At 44.4% G+C, this 17,938-nt stretch overlaps 1 protein-coding gene across 2 annotated transcripts in view; it reads left to right on the top strand.

The window, feature by feature from the left end:
- Positions 1-11,018: 11,018 nt before the first annotated feature.
- The window catches only part of ASXL1 (ASXL transcriptional regulator 1), a 70,962-nt gene continuing 64,042 nt past the window's right edge, over positions 11,019-17,938 (top strand). Inside the window, exons 1-3 of one of the 2 annotated variants that reach the window (XM_028523535.2) lie at positions 11,019-11,543; positions 16,753-16,835; positions 17,725-17,727. In XM_028523535.2, the coding sequence (XP_028379336.1) occupies positions 11,487-11,543; positions 16,753-16,835; positions 17,725-17,727 (143 nt within the window). In that variant the 5' untranslated portion in view covers positions 11,019-11,486. The remainder of the gene's footprint in view (positions 11,544-16,752; positions 16,836-17,724; positions 17,728-17,938) is intronic. The other variant, XM_036009699.1, reaches the window with a different exon arrangement.

Here is a 17,938-nt window from a genome sequence, read left to right on the forward strand (position 1 = left end):
CATCAACGTTTCTTTCTCTCTCCCATTTTCTCTCTCTCTGAAAGCAATGAAAAAATGTCCTCAGGTGAGGATTACAAAAATAAAAGATTTATGTATGTTGTTTGAGTCTCTGTACTAGGTGTCATGGGCTATAGCTCAGAGCCCTGCCCTGCACAGTACGGCCAGTCTGGTAGGGAATTACTACCATTCTCACATAGGTACAGAAACGGCACTGGCGGGGTGCAGAGGGGTCGCAGATTTCAATCTGGAGCATGTTAAATGCAGTGATTAGTCTCTGCTAGATTATCCCGGGGGCAGCAAGAGGGGCCAGGCCTTTGGCATCAGCTTCATTCATTTGTTTGTCTGAGGATCTGCAATGTCCTTGGCACTGTTCTAGTCCTAGAGATCCATCCACATTAAGCCGAACCCCAGGGTTGGCACATTCTAGTGGCAGGAGAAAGATGCTGAACAAAGAAGTATGTGCTGCCTCCGAAGGGAAACGAGGCAGGTCAGGGGTCAGGGAGTGACGAGCTGGGGGAGGCGGTGGCTTGGGTTAGAGTGGGAGGTCAGGGGAGGCTTCTCTGCAGTGGTGACATGTTACATTCGAGTGATATTAGGGAGCAAGTGCGTGGGTATCTGGGACTTGGAGGAAGAATGTTCCGGGGAAAAGGAACCACAGTGCAGAGGTCTGGAGGTGGGAGTGTGTTGGGGGCGCCAAGGAGGCAAGTGTGGCCAGTGGGCAGTGAGGATGGGAAGGTGGCCAAGGCCAACTCTGAATTATAAGTGAATTTTATTTTTAGACCATTAAGGGATTTTAAGCAAAAGAGGGAAATCTGACAGGAACATTTTCAAAGGGTCATTCTGGCTGCTTTGTGTATGGAGCAAACAAGGAGACTGCGTGGAAGGGGTGCTGTGGTTTGGACCAGAGGTGGTGGCTTGGACTGAGCAGTAGGAGAGGAGAGAAGTGGTAACATGCTTTAGGTTGTGTTCATTGCTGAAAACTGAATTGTGGGTGCGATAAAAAGAACAGGCAACAAAGGCCCCGTGGTTTTTCATCTGAAGCCTATGGAAACTTTGCCTCTGCCGCTTCCTTCCATGTACCTCCCTCTTTTATTTATTTTTAGAAATTTATTTCTAGAGAAAGAGAGGGAGCAAAACATCGATGTGCAACAGATACATCAGTAAGTTGCCTCTTGCACACCCCCAGCTGAGGACCTGGCCCACAACCCAGGCGTGTACCCTGACTGGGAATTGAACCGGCGACCCTTTGCTAGGTTCACAGGCCAGCACTCAATCCACTGAGCCACGCCAGCCAGGGCTACCTTCCCCCTCGACCCTCCACCTTTTTAAAATTAATCTTTTACCTTTTAAATTTATTTTTTTTAATGTTTAAAAAAGGTTTTTAATTTATTTATATTTAGAGGAGAAAGGAGGGAGAAAGAAAGGGAGAGAAACACCACTGTGTGGTTGTCTCTTGCACATCCCCTTTTGGGGACCTGACCTGCAACCCAGGCATGTGCCCTGACTGGGAATTGAACCAGCGACCTTTTGGTCCACAGGCTGGTGCTCAATCCACTGAGCCATGCCAGCCAGGGCTACCTTCCCCTTTTTAAAATAAAAAGTTTTCATTAAGATATAATTTATCTACCATACAATTCACCCATTTAAGGTGTATAATTCATTGGGTTTTTTAGTATGTTCACAGAGTTGTGCAGCCATTACCACCATTAATTTTAAAACATTTCATCATCTCCAAAAGTACCCATTAGCAGCCACTCCCAGTTTTCTCCCAACTGCACAGCCCTAGGCAACCACTAATCTACTTTCTGTTTCTTCTGTCTACATCCGACTCTGAGGGTCTTGGAATTCCAGTTTCCTCATCTGTAACTTCACAGGGTGATTGTGAGGTTTAAAAGAGAGTGTGAAAACACAAGAATATCCCTATGGGCCACACAGACTGGCCTTGGCCTTAATAAGTGCCCTGGAGATGCCAGCCCTTTCCCCCTGCTCTGACTCAACTTGCCAAATTACTCTGGCAGCTTGGGCAGTGGTGAAGTGCATGGGCACTGGACCCAGACTGCTGGGTTGTGAATTCTGAACTTGCCACTGACTAGTTTTGTCCTGATGACAAGTTCTTAACCTCCCTGGGGCCTCAGAATCCTCAATGATCAAAAAGGGACCATAGTGAGCCCTGCATTTCGTTATGTATGATGACCCCCCCCACGTTTTGGGCACATTTTACACAGGACTTACACCCAGTATCATACCCATGGCATGGAATCATTATACCCATGTATAATGTGCATCCTTATTTCTCCCTCAAAAATCTGGGCAAAAAGGGGTGCATTATACACGGCAAAATGTGGTACTTCCTAAGGTGCCATGAGTCCAAGTGTGTGGAGCACTGGGAACGGTGCCTGGTGTACAGCACATGCTCAGTGAATGCTTATCGTTGCAATGCTGTTACCACTGTTAGTCAGGTAAGGAGTCCTACAGGCAGGTGGTGACTCCCAGCTTCAAGGCCAGGAATGGACAGTTCTGAATCCAGGTGGTTGCAGAGGTAATGGGAAGAGAGAGGGACCATAGATCTATTTTTAATGTCCCCTTGTCGGGTCTGTATCTTTGTAAAAGTCACGTATTTCCCCTAAGCTTCAAGTTGCTTATCTGCAAGGTGGGGGTTAGTACCAACCCTACTTCATGGGGCTCTGGAAGATTCAGTGACCTACTGAGCACCTGACTGCCAGGCACTGTTTTGAATATAACAGGATAAAAGCCTTGCTCTCCTAGAGCTTACATGGAGCTGATGGAAACAGGAAGTAAATAATCATAAGGATCATAATAAATAAAAAAAGACATATATAAAAAATACATGTAAAGCATCTGGTGCCTGTGCCATAAATGGTAGTGGTTATGATTATTACGTGAGAGCGTGTCGTAAAGCTGGACAGCACAGCGCAGAGGTAGCTCTCTAGGTGACAGTCCGCACGAGCAGGTTGCCTTCATTTAAGGCTCACCTCATTTCTGCTCAGTTACATTTCGCTCAGCCTCCAAGGTCCCTTTCGCATTGCCGGGTTCAGATCCGTGTGTCTGAGGGTGTAGCGCTTTCTTCTTTCCTCCATTCAGCTGATAGTTACCGCAGGCCACATTGGTCCAGGCATCCTGCTGGATGCTGGGGTTATTAAGCAGAAAACCCAGGAGGAGTGTGGTCTGGAGCATCCACAGAGGGAGCCCAGGGCACTCTGAGAACCGCCAGGCCGGGCAGATTGGAGCCAGACTGATAGAGCCTGGCTGCCTTGGTTTTATTCTGCCAGGGGAGAACCTGGAGGGTTCTGAGCAGGGTGATAAAGTTAGCAAAAAAACTAAGACTTCATAACATTTCTTGTTCAAATGCTACATGGTGTAAGTAAACATTTGCATTATGCTCACATGAATAATCTGTATTTAAGCTCTACTATCAAACCCAGAGAGCTACAACATGGAGATGTGAGGACACGGAGACACGCAAATACCTCAGGGCAAGTAATGGCGCAAGGTGGAAACAGCATGACACTAGAGTAGCAGGAAATGTGGCAAAAGGGAGGAGGCAGTTTTGGAGCTAGACAAACCTAGGTTAGCAGCCATTAACTGCAGCCAGCTACTGCACCTTGGTGGGGCGTTAATACCGACCCTGCTTTCGGAGTTACTGAGAGGATTAAAGGATGCATCCATCAAGTACCTGGCACTTACTAGGGACTCAATAAAAGGCATACATTAAATATTAATAGCAATATTATTAGTAGCAGTGAAGCATTATGGAAAGAGCTCTTTGTGTCAGCCAGACCTGTGTTCAAATTCTGATCTAGCCAGTGCATGTTGCTTAGCCTTTTTGAGCCTTGGCTTGTCTTCTTTCCTGTAAAATGAATGAATGAATACCTTCCTTGTAGTGTCGAGGTAGAAATTAATGTGATGATAACATTTCTAGCTGTATAATAGATGTTCAGTTAAGTGCTCTTTTTAAATCAGAAGACAGTGAATATTCTGATTATAAAAATTAAATATTCTGATGGTAGGACATTGAAACAATACAGAAACATTAAAAAAATTACCAGATTAGTTCGATTCCCAGCCAGGGTACATTCCTGGGTTGCAGGCCATAACCCCCAGCAACCGCACATTGATGTTTCTCTCTCTCTCTCTCTCTCTCTCTCTCTCTCTCTCTCCCTCCCTTCCCTCTCTAAAAAGAAATAAAATCTTTAAAAAAAAATTACCAGATTAAAGTGTTTTCCAATTAAAATGTTATTACATATTACACAGCCTTTGAAAATGACTTATGAATTTGCATTCCCCCCAACAGTGCAGAAGTTGTGCCTGTTTCCTTACATCTTCACTAACACTGGGCTGTGCCAGTCTTTTCCACCTTTGCCAGCCTGATCTACCGAAAACGGCACCTCAATTTTGTTTAATCTGTAGTTCCAGGATTATTCATGTGTTTGAAAATCTTTTCAAGTATTTCCATTTGTGTTTTTTCTTATGTTAATTACCTGTTTAGGCCCTTGTTATTTAGCCATTTTCTTATTCAAGTGTTTCCTATTGGTTTTTAAGAACTCTGTTTATTAGGGGTCTTAACTCTTTGTAAACTTTTTGGATTTTTTAAAAATGTATTTACTTTCAGAGAGAGGGGAAGGGAGGGAGAAAGAGAGGGAGAGAAACACCAGTGTGTGAGAGGTACCAGTTGCCTCTCACAAGGCCCCCAGCTGGGGACCTGGCCTGCAACCCAGGCATGTGCCCTGACTGGGAATTGAACTGGCAGTCTTTCAGTTCACAGGCCACTATGTTTTCAATCCACTGAGCCACACCAGTGAGGCCGGGGGAGAGAAAGAAAGGGAGAGAAACATTGATCGATTGCTTCTCCTACATGTCCCTACTGGAGGCCGAACCTGCAACCTCAGTATGTGCAGGATGATACTCAACCAACTGAGCCACAACGGTCAGAGCCAACTTGTTAGATTTTAAAAAATGGTTATGCTTAAGAAAGACTTCCAAGATTATAAATATATCCACTTGTTGCCCTGGCTGGTATGGCTCAGTGGATTGAACTCTGGCCTGCAAACCAAAGGGTTGCTGGTTCAATTCCCAGTCAGGGCACATGCCTGGGTTGCAGGCCAGATCCCCAGTAGGGGGCACACAAGAGGCAACCACACACTGATGTTTCTTCTCTTCCCCCCCCATTTAAAAATAAATAAATAAAATATTTTTTTAAAAATCCACTTTTTTCTTCCAATACTTTCATTGTTTTTTATCACATAAAAGTTTTTGATCTAGGTGGAATTTAGATTTAAGGAGGGAGCTGGAATGCTAACTTAATTTTTCTTCAAATGGCTAACCAGGGGTTCTGTTATGTTTATTAATTTCCATCAGATTTCTCTACCAGTTTATAATGTTAACTTTATTATGTACTATGATTCCTTATATGCTTGGCCCTATTTCTGTACTCTTTTAGGTTTAATATGTCTGATGGTACCTTTGTCAAAATTGCACTGTTTCAGTTGGTATAGCTACCTAATGCATTTTAACAGTAGACTAAGTCCCAGCTGAATAATCTCCTTCAGAGTTTCCTTGGCGGCCGCGTGGAGTGATTAAATTCACTGCCCTGTGGACCGCTCCACAGGTCTTCCTGACGTGGCGGCTGGCTTCCCCCAGAGCATGTGATCCACAGAACAAGGCAGAAGCTGCAGTGTCTTTGATGACTTAGCCCAGAAGCTGCACATGGTCATTTCCGCAATGTCTGTTGCTTCCACAGTTCAGCCCTGTTTAAGTGGGAGGGAACTACAAAGGATGTGAATGTCAAGGCCTGTTTTGAAGACTGACTTCGGCCCACAGCGCCTTAGAAAGAATTTGGAATGAGTTTTGGGTTTGAATCTTGACTCCAGCAACAAATCGTGTGATCTTGGGCAAGTTCCTTCCCTTTTACTGGCCCTGCCCATTTTCTCACTTGCACAGATAGTGGTTGTGGTATTCAGGAGTTAGGGCCTGCGAAAGGCCTTAACTTCACATTCAGACATTGGCACTCAAAGAAAAAGAGGAAGAAAAGTCATTTGAGGCAGGGTATAAGTTAATGTTTTCATAATAAAACATTGAAAATAAAGGAATAACCCATCTAACAATCTCATTACATTAGCACAATAATTTTTAGATTTCTGGTGTTAAAATGCACTTAAAAGTTTCTATTCCTTCTTCACAGAGAAAGACTAGAGAAACTGGCTTAAACTGAGACTAGTAAGATTTATGGTAGAACCCTGGCTGCTGTGGCTTGAGTACCGTCCTGCGAACCAAGAGGTCACTGGTTCAGTTCCCAGTCAGGGCACAAGCCTGGGCTGTGGGTCAGGTCCCCAGTATGGGATACACGAGAGGCAACCACACATTAATGTTTCTCTCCCTCTTTTTCTCCCTCCCTCCCCTCTCTAAAATTAAATAAATAAAATCTTGAAAAAAAGATTTATGGTAGATACAAATACATCTATATCGCTGGTATTAGGAGAGATTAAAAATTGGGATACGCTCCTTAGGAAAGTCCTGAAATCTCCACCTGAAAACCTTAAAGAATCAGGTGGGGACTGTAATTTTCCACAATTTTGGCAAGAACTAGCTCAAATCATTATTCTTTGTGGCCACTTTTGGGGGTGGTTCCACAAATTTTTAAAAGTAAAATGAAAAGAATTTATTATTATTAAAAGCATTCTTACAGTATTGAGCATTAGAATTTTTATTTTTTCATCACATGAGTTTGAGTAGCACATATTTATTCTAGAACATTTGGAAAATACAAGTGTAAAACAAAAAACATTACATTTAACACTTTACTCTAAATGCTGTTTTATGGGTCAACTGGAAAAGAATTTTTAAAATTAAAGCCCTGGCAGGTGTAGCTCAGTGGATTGAGCACAGGCTGTGAACCAAAGTGTCGCAGGTTCCATTCCCAGTCAGGGTACCTGCCTGGGTTGCGAGCCATGACCCCCAGCAACTGCACATTGATGTTTCTCTCTCTCTATCTCCCTCCCTTCCCTCTCTAAAAAATGTAATACTTTGTAGAAAGAAGCCCTCAAAATCAACCATAGTCTTGCAGCCCAGAAATAATCATTATTAACAATTTGGAGGAGTAAAATGGAATTTAGACACCTTTTTCAGCCTCATGGGAGACTGAATTTAAATGATGAATTGAAAGGAGTGGATTTGAATGAGGAATGGCTGGGAAGCTGAGTGAGGCCGTCCATCACACGAGCAGATACAGATGCAGATAAAGACCACCGTGAAGTCATGAAGTCTCTGTTCCTGAGCACCTTTACCACTTGCAGAAATATGTTTGGGTGAAATCCTGCCTTAGTCTTTCCCAGTTCTGCTTGGACAAGTTCTAAATACTGTTTAGGGCTCATTCAATGGGAAATTAGTCCTCTGTGGATTTGTGCAATAAAGTAATTATTGAGTAGGGTCATTCATTCAACAACTGAGTGCCTGCCTGGTGCCAGACTGTGCCAGATGTTGGGAATGTGGTGACTAAAGCAAGAGTAAGACACTAAGCCAGAAATCATACAAAGGCAAGAAGGGAGGCAGGGAGGGCCTGGAAGAGAGAATTTGTTGATTGTTATGCTGGAAATTGAGCAAATGTGATCTCATTTATCATCTTGGACCAAGGGGAGATAAGTTGAGCTCTCTGAACTTCAACTTCATTTCAAAATGGAGTTATCGAGAGACAACATTTGTTAGGGTGTCAAACTGTTCCAGGGCTAGGTTCACTGAAGTACAAAAATGAGTCAGTTTTGGCTCCCACTGGTATTGAGCACCAGCCTGTGCACTGAAAGGTCACTGGTTCAGGTTCTGGTCAGGGATCATGCCTGGGTTTTGGACGAGGTCCCTGGTTGGGGGGCGTGTGAGAGGCAGCCCATTGATGTTTCTTGCACACATTGATGTGTCCTTCTGTTCCTCCCTCCCTTCTCCTCTCTCTAAAAATTAAATCTAAAAAAAATGAGGCACTTTTTACATTTCAGACACTAAACCTCCTCTGAGGCAAAGTGGTCTGGCATTTATTGAGTCTACTGTGTGCAAAATGCTTTACAAAGACCTCATTTAATCCCAGTTCCATCCTTTGAGTTGTTATGTACTCTGTTGTCCAAATGATGGCACTGGGTCAATGAGAAGTTTCATAACTTGACCAAGGCTGTTCTGCAAGCTGGAGAATGACTGCAAGAAGATGTAAACCCAGGCCTGCTGAAATTCAAAGCGAGTGGCAACACATTATCTTATAGTGAGGTTTGGGCTGTGGGGGGGGGAAAGGTGTGCCCTCTTGGGAATTCTTAGGTGTCTGCTGGAGATGTGTTTGTTATTCAGATTTCTGAATGTGTGCTTTGCTTCTAACTGCAGTTTGAAAACAGTGACTCATCCCCAAACGGAACAGGGTTGAATATCAGTCCTGTTTACCCTACACTGTCCTGTGACACCTGTTTGACTTCAAAGGTACTGTGATAAAACCAGAGGAACAGACACCAAAAAATGTATAGGTTTGTTTTTTGATGCTTCTGACAAGAGACTCATTAGTCTCATTGACTTTAAGAAAAACATCACAGCTACTGAAGACTTAATGACTTTTCAACACAACACGTATCTCGTACAGCCTTTCTGAACGTATTCTGTTTTTACTTGTAACTATGACATTGTCATTAGTTTCCGTTTGATTCTGCAAGGACAGAAAACATGAAATATTCACATCTGGATCCTCCCATGGCTTGACTCAACTGTAAAAACTAGGCAGTACTCGCTGCAGAGTAGATAAAGGCTTTTTTCACAGTGCCTGCATTAGCCTTCCTTAGCTATTTTAAGTTACCACAAATATAGTGGCTTAAAACAATATCCATTTACATGTCACACTTTCTGTGGGCCAGAAGTTGACCACTGTGCTGCTCAGTTCTTTGCTTTGGATCCGAAAAGGCTAAAAATCAAGTTTTGGGCAGGATTGCGTTCCTTTCTGCAGCCTCCCGAGTGTGGGAGAACCTACTTCCTACTCATTCAGGTTGTCAAAATTCAGTTCTGAGAGGTGGTAGGACTGAGGTCCTATTTACTTGTTGGCAGAGCTTGTTGTCAGCTTCTGAGGCTGCCTATATTGCCAGGCTCACGGCCCCCTTGGCCCCCTCAGTCAGGAACAGGCAGTGGTTTGACCTCTGGAATCTGATTCTTCTCTGCCTTCTCCTTTTAAGAGTCCATATGGTTACTTGAGCTCACCTTTTGCCATGCAGAGACTAGGACTACCACAGTGCCTGTAGTAAATGTACATTATTTTTAAGAGAGGGGGAGGGAGGGAGAGAGGAGAGAAACAGCAACGTGTGTTTGCCTCTCACCACCCCTCTCACTGGGGACCTGGCCTGCAAACCAGGCATGTGCCCCAACTGGGAATCGAACCAGCGACCCCTTGGTTTACAGGCCAGTGCTCAATCTACTGGGCCACACCAGCCAGGGCTAAACATGTACATTTTAGAGTGAATCTTCTTGTTTCTCCTTGGAAGTCAGAGGGGTGTGAAGGTACTCACGAAGCAAATGTTTGAAATAAGCCAAATGACTTGTCAAATTGGGTTACTGTGTCAGCTGTAAATTGAAAACAAAAATGAAACGAAAAACTCTTTGTAAAAATTTAGGCCAACTATTTCTTGATGGGTGGGGGTTTGGTAGTGCTTCCTTTCCTCCATCTTGGGGTAAAGTTAGATGGGCAGAGAAGACTTGAGAAATATGCTTTATTTCACCTTCTAGTCTATTCACTTTGTAGGATTTTATAGAAGCCTCTGTGACAAGCTTTAGAAGCAGGAGCACTGAACTCTGCAGTGTTGGGCCATGCAATATGCCTTCTCTCAACACCGGCTCTCCCCTGTGCCAACCCTAGGGAGTAGAGGGTATGTTTCCTCACCCAGAGAAGCCTTTAAAATGTAGCCATTGACTGCCTCCGTTACTTAAGTGCTGGCGATTGTCTCTCAGCTGGTATCAATGATCAAACATTTGTTCTATGCCAGCAGCCAAATTATATGGACCTAATATCAAGGTTCCCCTTCACATCCTCTTTAATCTGCCGGTTGTTTTATGTTAATTTTAGTCCAAATAATGCTATGAGGTATTGGACTAATGTAGGCTAGAAAACTGAGGCTCAAGAGAAGTTAAGCCCCTAATTTTAGACCGATAGCCAGGGAATGCCTTAGCCAGGATTCAGTATAGGTTTGTTTGGCTCCAGGGCCATCCTGTCTCCAGGGTACCGCCTCAAAAAAGGCCTCAAGTGCATTCTGTGCAGCATGGCACCCATATCCAAGTTCTTTACACTACCTGTCACTGTATCGCCAAATTCACCAATGCTCTAGGCTGCTGAGTGCAGCTTCTGCAAGCATAGTCTCGTTCAACTTATAGCGACATGAAGGCACAGGAAGAAATGGGGAACCGTCTAGGTCCATCAATTGTGGAATAACCGTTTTACTGGTATGAATGTTTTTGTCTCATTATTATGCAGCAGTGAGTCATTTAAGGGAAGACCAAAAGGGAAAAAGTCCTGCCTCTTGTCATCGAAGACAGGTATCAGTGAGAACCACTTAGACGGGTAGAGGCATGAAGTGGATGCTGGGAATACAGCTAACAACTCTCGATCCCCACCCTAGCCCGCCCGGCGCCTCGGTGGCGAAAAGTACCGAAGGGGTTAAACATGGCTGGGGGAGCCCAGCCACCGCCTCTTCCCAGCATCGCCTCCCAGAATGCATCAGGCCCCCAGCCAATTCCCGCACCTCGCGAGACTCCGCCCAGCCTTCCCCGAAAGTCTGCCAGTCTCTCTTCCTTAACAATCTCTGAGAGGCCGAGGAAGAGAGGGGAGGGCGCAAAGGCGAGCCTCGGGGCACGCCGGGAGATGTGGTCCAAACGTTTCATGCAGCCATATTCTTCCGGAGCGGGGGAGGCCAGAGAGGCAGCCAGGACTACGATTCCCAGTAGCCCTTTCGGTTTGTTTTTGTTCAAAAAAAAAAAAAAAACCCCATACTCCCCCCCTTCTCCACTCTTCACACACACACACACCCACAGCAGACACTCACACACCCGGGCGCCGAAAGGAAAGCCGCGTCTCGCCTCCCCGCTCCGCCGCCAGTCCAGTCTTGGACCCTCAGCAGAGCGGGAAAACGGAGGCCGGAGTCGTGACCTCTGACCCCATGGTTATGCAGAGCCGCCGCATTCCTTAGCGATCGTGGGGCTGCTGCCGCCGCCGTGGGCGACTGACGCAGCGCGGGCGCGTGGAGCCGCCGCCGCCACCCCTCCCCCATCACCGCCCTCGCGCCGGGTTTCGCTCCAGTCGGTCCCCGCGCGCCCGCCCCCTATCCCCGGCCGCACCCGAGTTCTCGGGCGCCGCCGCCGCCACGCACCCCCCGCCGCTGCCGCCGCCCCGCACCGTCGCCCCCCCAGCCCGCCCCACCCGGAGGTCCCGCGTGGAGCCGCCGCCGCCGCCTAGGAGGAGGAAGAGGAGGATGAAGGACAAACAGAAGAGGAAGAAGGAGCGCACGTGGGCCGAGGCCGCGCGCTTGGTAAGGCGGGCCGCCCTAGGGGGCTCGCTTGAGGGTGTGGGGGTGGGCTCATCGTGCACCCCCGCCGGGAGGGGGAGGGGCGAAGCCCTGCCCACCGCAAGAGGGGCGGGGCCACTCTCCTCCAGACCACGACAACCCCCCAAAGCGTTGGGTGGGGAAAGGTCCCCCGCAGGGTTGGATGTGGCGCCTTTTTCTGCACGACCCCCCCACCTCTAAATTCCTGCGGAGGGGCGAGCTGGCAGGCTGACTCCTCCCCCTCCTGGCGGCACAGCCCCAGCCTCCCCTCCCCCATTATTTGGCAGCGTCTGGGGGTCTGGGAGAGCTTGGTTTATGTACTCCGGGGGAGTTAGGTTTCCGGGAAGGGTCGGAAGCTCCTCCCTTGCTTCCTGGTGGGCTAGGGGGTGGTGCGTTTGGCTCCAGGGGTAGAGAAGCGCCCCCCAGTTCCAAGGACGCGAGTGGCATTTTGAGCTTTCACAGTCTGAACCAGGTGTGTGGAGGGAAGCAAGTGTTTACTCCCACTTGAACCCTGAGCATTGGTACTCCAACTTTAGGGTTCTGTGGGGACTCCTGGGGAGGTTGTTAGGAACGCTCGTCCTAAGGCCTGCTTAAGACCTGAGTCTGAGATTCTGGAGTATTGCTTGAGGGTTTTCATTTTAAGCAGCTGCCCAGGTTGATTCTAACGCAGGTGGCCCACGGACCACACTTTGAGAAACGCGGACTAGAGTGTTTACTTCGTAAGCTAGAGTGGAGGTAGGCAGAGGACTGACTACACTTTGCAAAGAATGTATCTGTGTGTGTTCTGTTCCTTAGTGTCCTGGTGCATGTATACATGAAGTGTTGGACAAAGACCAAGTGTCTGAAGACACTGCTCACTGAGGACTTAGCAAGGGAGAAAGTAATTTGAGTGTTTGAAGCTGCCTGGTTAGAGGGGTTGTGAATTTTCTGTTTTCCAAGTTAGGCCTTGTTAGTGAATGTCTTCCTTTTGGTTTTGCACCCACAAAACAAAACTTTGGGACATGCTCTTACAAAATCATGCTGATGACAATAATAACGGATTCTACTCCCAAAGATGTCACTTCTTCAGAACTGTCACAGAGCAGGGTTATAGTGCAGATGGGCATTCCTTGTCTCTTGACATCCTGTAGTTTATATATAATTGCTATAGGTCACTTTCAGTGGTGAATGAAGCTTAATCTTCTAACCCTTTATTATATTCAGAAGTGTGGTTCCTGCTTCAAGGGTGTTGTGTAAGAATCTGTGTTGGGGGTTGTTACAAATCTGTGGTAACCTTTTTCTTGTTTGAAGTCTGTAAACCTCAAGTTATTGACTAGCAAGAATTAAAGCTGTTTGGTTTATAGGAGAATTTTCCTGGTCAGTTTCCCCAGGCATTTGTTACCCAAGAAACAGAAATAACAGTGTTTGTGTGCTGAAGTTTGTACTTTGATTAGTTTGTTTTGGCATATGAAATTTGAAGTTCCTAATTTGTTTTTTTCTGATTCAGTCAGAATTGAAAGCTTTGCTAACTTTCAGGATTTCTGCAGTTTTGCTTCACCTGAAAACAAATTCAGGCCTAAAGGAGAGTAGAGCAGAGCCAAAAGGATGTGCTCTCTTTCTCCTCCAGGTTGAGTCTTGGGTGTTCATTGAAATTCTCTTCTGAGTTCCTGTTACGCAGGTGCTAAAGGCTCATGGTGCCAAAAGGAAATTTGCTTGCCAGAGTTTTACTTGGTAGAGAGGTAGGTGAAAGTACCTTTAAGTCCTGTTATTTATGTTCTGGCACAATTCTAAAGTGTATTGTCTCAAAGCTCTCTTGGTTTGGCTCTTAATAGTTGAGGGACTAGATAGAAATTTGGGGTCCACTGTTCTGTTAAGCCTCTTTAGGTTTTTTAATTTACTGTGATCTGAATTTTAGTGCCTAGGTTGCTATCTTTGTTTATCATTAGTTCAACTTCATGCCTGATTATATAAATAAGTTCTTTCTTTTCTGTGGCTTTTCATTAAAAAATAGTTAATATGAATAGAAATACTTTGTGGTGCACCTAAAAATGTGAGATAGCACATGGGAACATGGTGCATAATTTTGCATAACTTTTATTGTTTTTTGTTTTATAATTTTTGTTGGTGGGTGAAGGAGAACTTTCAGAGTCCTCTCCCCATTAAAAAAAAAATGCTGTGAGAAACTGAGTACTGGAAAGCTCGTGGGAGCTCACACAGGACAGAGAGGCTTGACTAGCTGGAGGAAGCTTAACCGGGAGGGCGGTAGAACAAACTACTCTTGGGACAGGTGGATGTGAAGTGCCTGCCTTGGCAATCAGATGCACTTGCTTGAATGGTGAGTGATACTGGGAATCCCTTAAAAAAGTATTGTGATAGGAAAGGAAAGATTTCTGGAGAATTTCGGTGGAGCACTATGCCCCAGGAGATTGATTTTTGCAAATGGTAATAATGTCGAGAAACAGATGTTCTTGCAAACATTTTTTTAGTATTGTCTTTCTTAGACGGAAAAGGTAGACTTTAGGGGGTTGGATGAATGTAAATCCTCCTGCTTCTTAGGAACAATTTGTTTGGAAAAAAATAGCCAAGGGGATTTCCCTTTAGATTGAATGCCCTTAAATGGATTCCCCTGGCTTTGAGAAACTCTTCAGTGCGCGGCTTTATCTTTCACTTTGATTCACGACTGACCATTCTCACATCAAACATTTTTTTTTCCTTTGAAGTAGGAGAAGGGAGATTTTTTCCCCCCTTTCTTTAAAGTGTGTTCTAGAAAGACAGACTAGAAATAGAACACTGCTAAATTGTCCTTATACTGAAAGCTGGAGGCATATACAGTTTGAGAAAAGTGAATACTTTGTACCTTTTAGTGTAACTTCCCTTTAGAGATTTTGTGTCCTTTCTTAGATTCTCAAGCTCTTCGTAATTATTGTTTAAATAATTGGTCATTATTTTTTCAGATTCATGCTTCTTTTAAAAAGTTATCCTGCAAAAATTTACTAGCTCAGCTCACACTTAATTAGTACCAAAGAAATTCATCTGTGACAGTGAACATTAGAAGTGTATCCTAGGGTGGTTGTGGGTTTAAGTCAGCAGTGCCTAACTTGGTACTTAGTTCTTAGAATACAAAGATGGATGAGATTTGCTCCTGGGGAGCTTACGGTCTTCTGGATATGGGGAAGATCTAGACACATGAATAGAGTTTTACTACAGGCCTGAGAAATGCCATCATAGATGTGTAAATGTGAACAGACATCCTGGTTCCTGCTTATTGTCCAGGCATAAGCAGTTCCTGCGGTTCCTCCTTTCACTCTTAAGTGCCCTGCCTTGGAAGATAAATTATTTGTGTTGTGGAACTATGGGGCACTGAAAAGACAATTTACCTCTTCCTGGCAGAAATTAGAGAAGGCTTCCTGGAGGAAGGTGCTTTCCGAACTGAATCTTGAAGGGTGAGTAGGAGTTAGGCCCATCACAGAGATGTGCGAGAGAGAGGGAGAAAATGAGAGAATTTGCAGGGTGGAGAGTGTGGGAACTGGGTAGAACTACACGTAGTTCTTGGAACATAAAGTTGTGTAGTATGCATGTTTGGCAGTCAGGTACAGAGATAGTCAGAGACCATATTATGAGGGAGGGTCTTATGTGCCGGACACTATAGACACTTATATTATCTCTAATCTGTAAAACTTTTGAGGAAGACATCAATGTTCTTCCTTTATAAATGAGGGAACCTAAGCTGAGATTGAGTAGGTTACTTGTCTGGGTTTAGAAGGCCAGAATTTTACTTAGGTTCTGTTTTTCTGGTGGGCCACCAGAGTGGATTCTCCTGAAGCTAGGTTGCTGTTGAGGGATTTTAAAGCAGGAAAGTGATGAGGGCATGTTTGTTTTGTTGGGTTGACCTCCGACTATAGCAGATAAGTTCTGCTGGAGCAGGTATTTGGTCTTGTTTACTGATGAATTCCTAGAATTGTTCCTGGCACAAAGTATTCAAGTATTTATTGAATGAAGAGTGGCAGCAGAGGAAGAATGGGTCTGAGGAAAGCAGGGCGGACTATAGGGATACTAGAGGCTGTTGTGTTGGATCTGGTAGGAAACTGGCTGTGGGAACTGGAGGGCAAGTGAGAGTGAAGGATGCCTCCTTGGTTTCTGAATTAGAATGTCTTAAGAGGGCAGAAGAATCAGAGTAGACGATCAAGGTGGGTTCTCAGTACAGAATTTAATATTTGAGTCTAAAGTTTGGGGAGAAGTCTGGGCTAGCATAATCTGGTGGTTATCAGAGTTTAGGTAGTAATTGAAATTGTGAGAGACGATAATGTTACTCAAGGAGAATAAAAATTGTTGAAAAGGGAGAAGTTAAGAATGTGGGTTTTATCTGAGCATCTACTTCTCCAAAAGTTGACTTTTTTCATGCTGAGAGTACGTGTTCTGCAGTGGCAACCTTCAGCTGCAGTTCTGTCGGAATTCCTACTTGACATTGTGACAGAGCAGTACTTAGCTACCATTGTTGAATGACTGCAAGATGTTAGTATGGTTTGAGGTAACCTCAGCACCTGCACAGGTAGAGGCAGTACAAAGATACTGACAGCCTGTCTTTTTCTACCTGAGTAGGACAATGTTTTTAAAACAGCTGAACCTCTTAAAGTCAGAGAGCTGCAGTTGATCACTGAGAAACTGCTGCCATGACTTACAGATGATTCTAATGTACATGAGATGTTCTGTTTCTCATTGTTTTGCTCATACCAGTCATGGAGGACATAGATAGCATCATGTTGCCAAATGGCAAACTGTGCTGTGGCAGTTAACATCAGGATTTCACAACTCAGTGGTGAAAATCATTTAAAAATGTGGGTACTAATTAAATTTCCTTGGGAAACAAAATCTGAATGCATTTCTGTCTTATAAATTATTGTGTAGCACTATGTATTCTTTGGTTTAGTCATATTAACATCAAGTTAAGCAGTGACCAACATTGCTAAGACCCTACATACCATAATATGTATGCTAAGACAATGTGTGATTTTAGAACTGAGAATTAGAATATTTCAGTTAATTGCAGTCATTTTTAGCAACTATGTATATAATTTGGTTTCTGAAGTAATTTTAACTGTGGAAATATCGAAATTGTCATCAGTGATACCTCATAGCAGAACTGTAGCCCATGATCTAGATTGGTGGGTGTAAATGGAAATAGCATACTGAATTCAGAACATTTATATTTCTTTAGGTGCTAGAAAACTACTCAGATGCTCCGATGACACCAAAACAGATTCTGCAGGTCATAGAAGCAGAAGGACTAAAGGAAATGAGGTTTGTATTGCTTTTGTTGCTTAACAAGAGGATTTCATAGTACATGTGTCTTCCTCTAGTTATGTAGTAATAAGTCCACATGTGCATACATGTGCACACTCATGCACTCGTGTCTGGTGGTAGTGTGGAATGTCTCAGGTTGTGTGTCCTCTTGAGTGTAGGGTGGGAGTGTGAACATCCATTTCTTTTCATCAAAGGTTCAGTGGCTTCCCTCACCCTTGCTCTCCTTTATGTCTTGACATGGAGCTTGTTTTTTGTGTATGGAGTCTGCACATTTTCTCTTGTACTCTGTTTTGTAAGTTTCAGTAGTAGAAAAGGGATGCACTCTGATAGGCTGTATGGAGTCTAAAAGTACCCTTCTCTTTATACTGTATCTATGAAGTCCTTTGTGTTAGGATCAAAGAAGGGTGATCTCATCACCATAAAACCCACTGGCTTTTTTTCTCTCCTACTGATTTTAGCCATTTGTGATACAGTGAATTTTGGGGTGACCTTGATTTTGTTATCCTATGAGGTGGTTTTCCTGGAGAAGCAACAAGTTAGAAACACAAAAGGAATTGCGGGTATGAAAACCAGTAACTGGTTTTCTTTTAAATGAAAGAGGAGAGTTCAACACAGTCACTTCTTGGGACTCAGAATAAACAGCATAAGTTTTTGGAGGTTAAGCTTTAGCTTCTTAGGGTCAAAAGATACTCACTTTCCAGCTGTCAGTTCAGACTTTTTCAAGTTGATATTTTGTGGGGAGGGAAGATCAGGATCGTCTAAATGACATTCATTTAAATAGTATCTATGCATTGTGTAATGTTATAATTGTGCTTTATTTTTGTTTTTATGGTCTATTTCCCATCATGCTGCTGTCTGCACTACTGTTGGACCACTATGCCTATAGAAGGTAAATTAGTCACTTTGGGACAAACGGGATTAAGAACCTTAACTTGTTTCTGCTTCTTGCTCTTATAGGAACTCTGAAGCAGTCGTGGGGCTGTGATGAGTGAGCAGCTTTGTAATTTGTAGACAGAGAGGTATAGTGTGTAGGAGTTACACTGTTCGCAGAAGGATTCTGCCAGCATGCTGTTCCCCCTTGTAACAGAGATTTTAGCACA

This window comes from Phyllostomus discolor, chromosome 9 (genome assembly GCF_004126475.2).
Source record: "Phyllostomus discolor isolate MPI-MPIP mPhyDis1 chromosome 9, mPhyDis1.pri.v3, whole genome shotgun sequence".
NCBI classification, from domain to species: Eukaryota; Metazoa; Chordata; class Mammalia; order Chiroptera; family Phyllostomidae; genus Phyllostomus; species Phyllostomus discolor.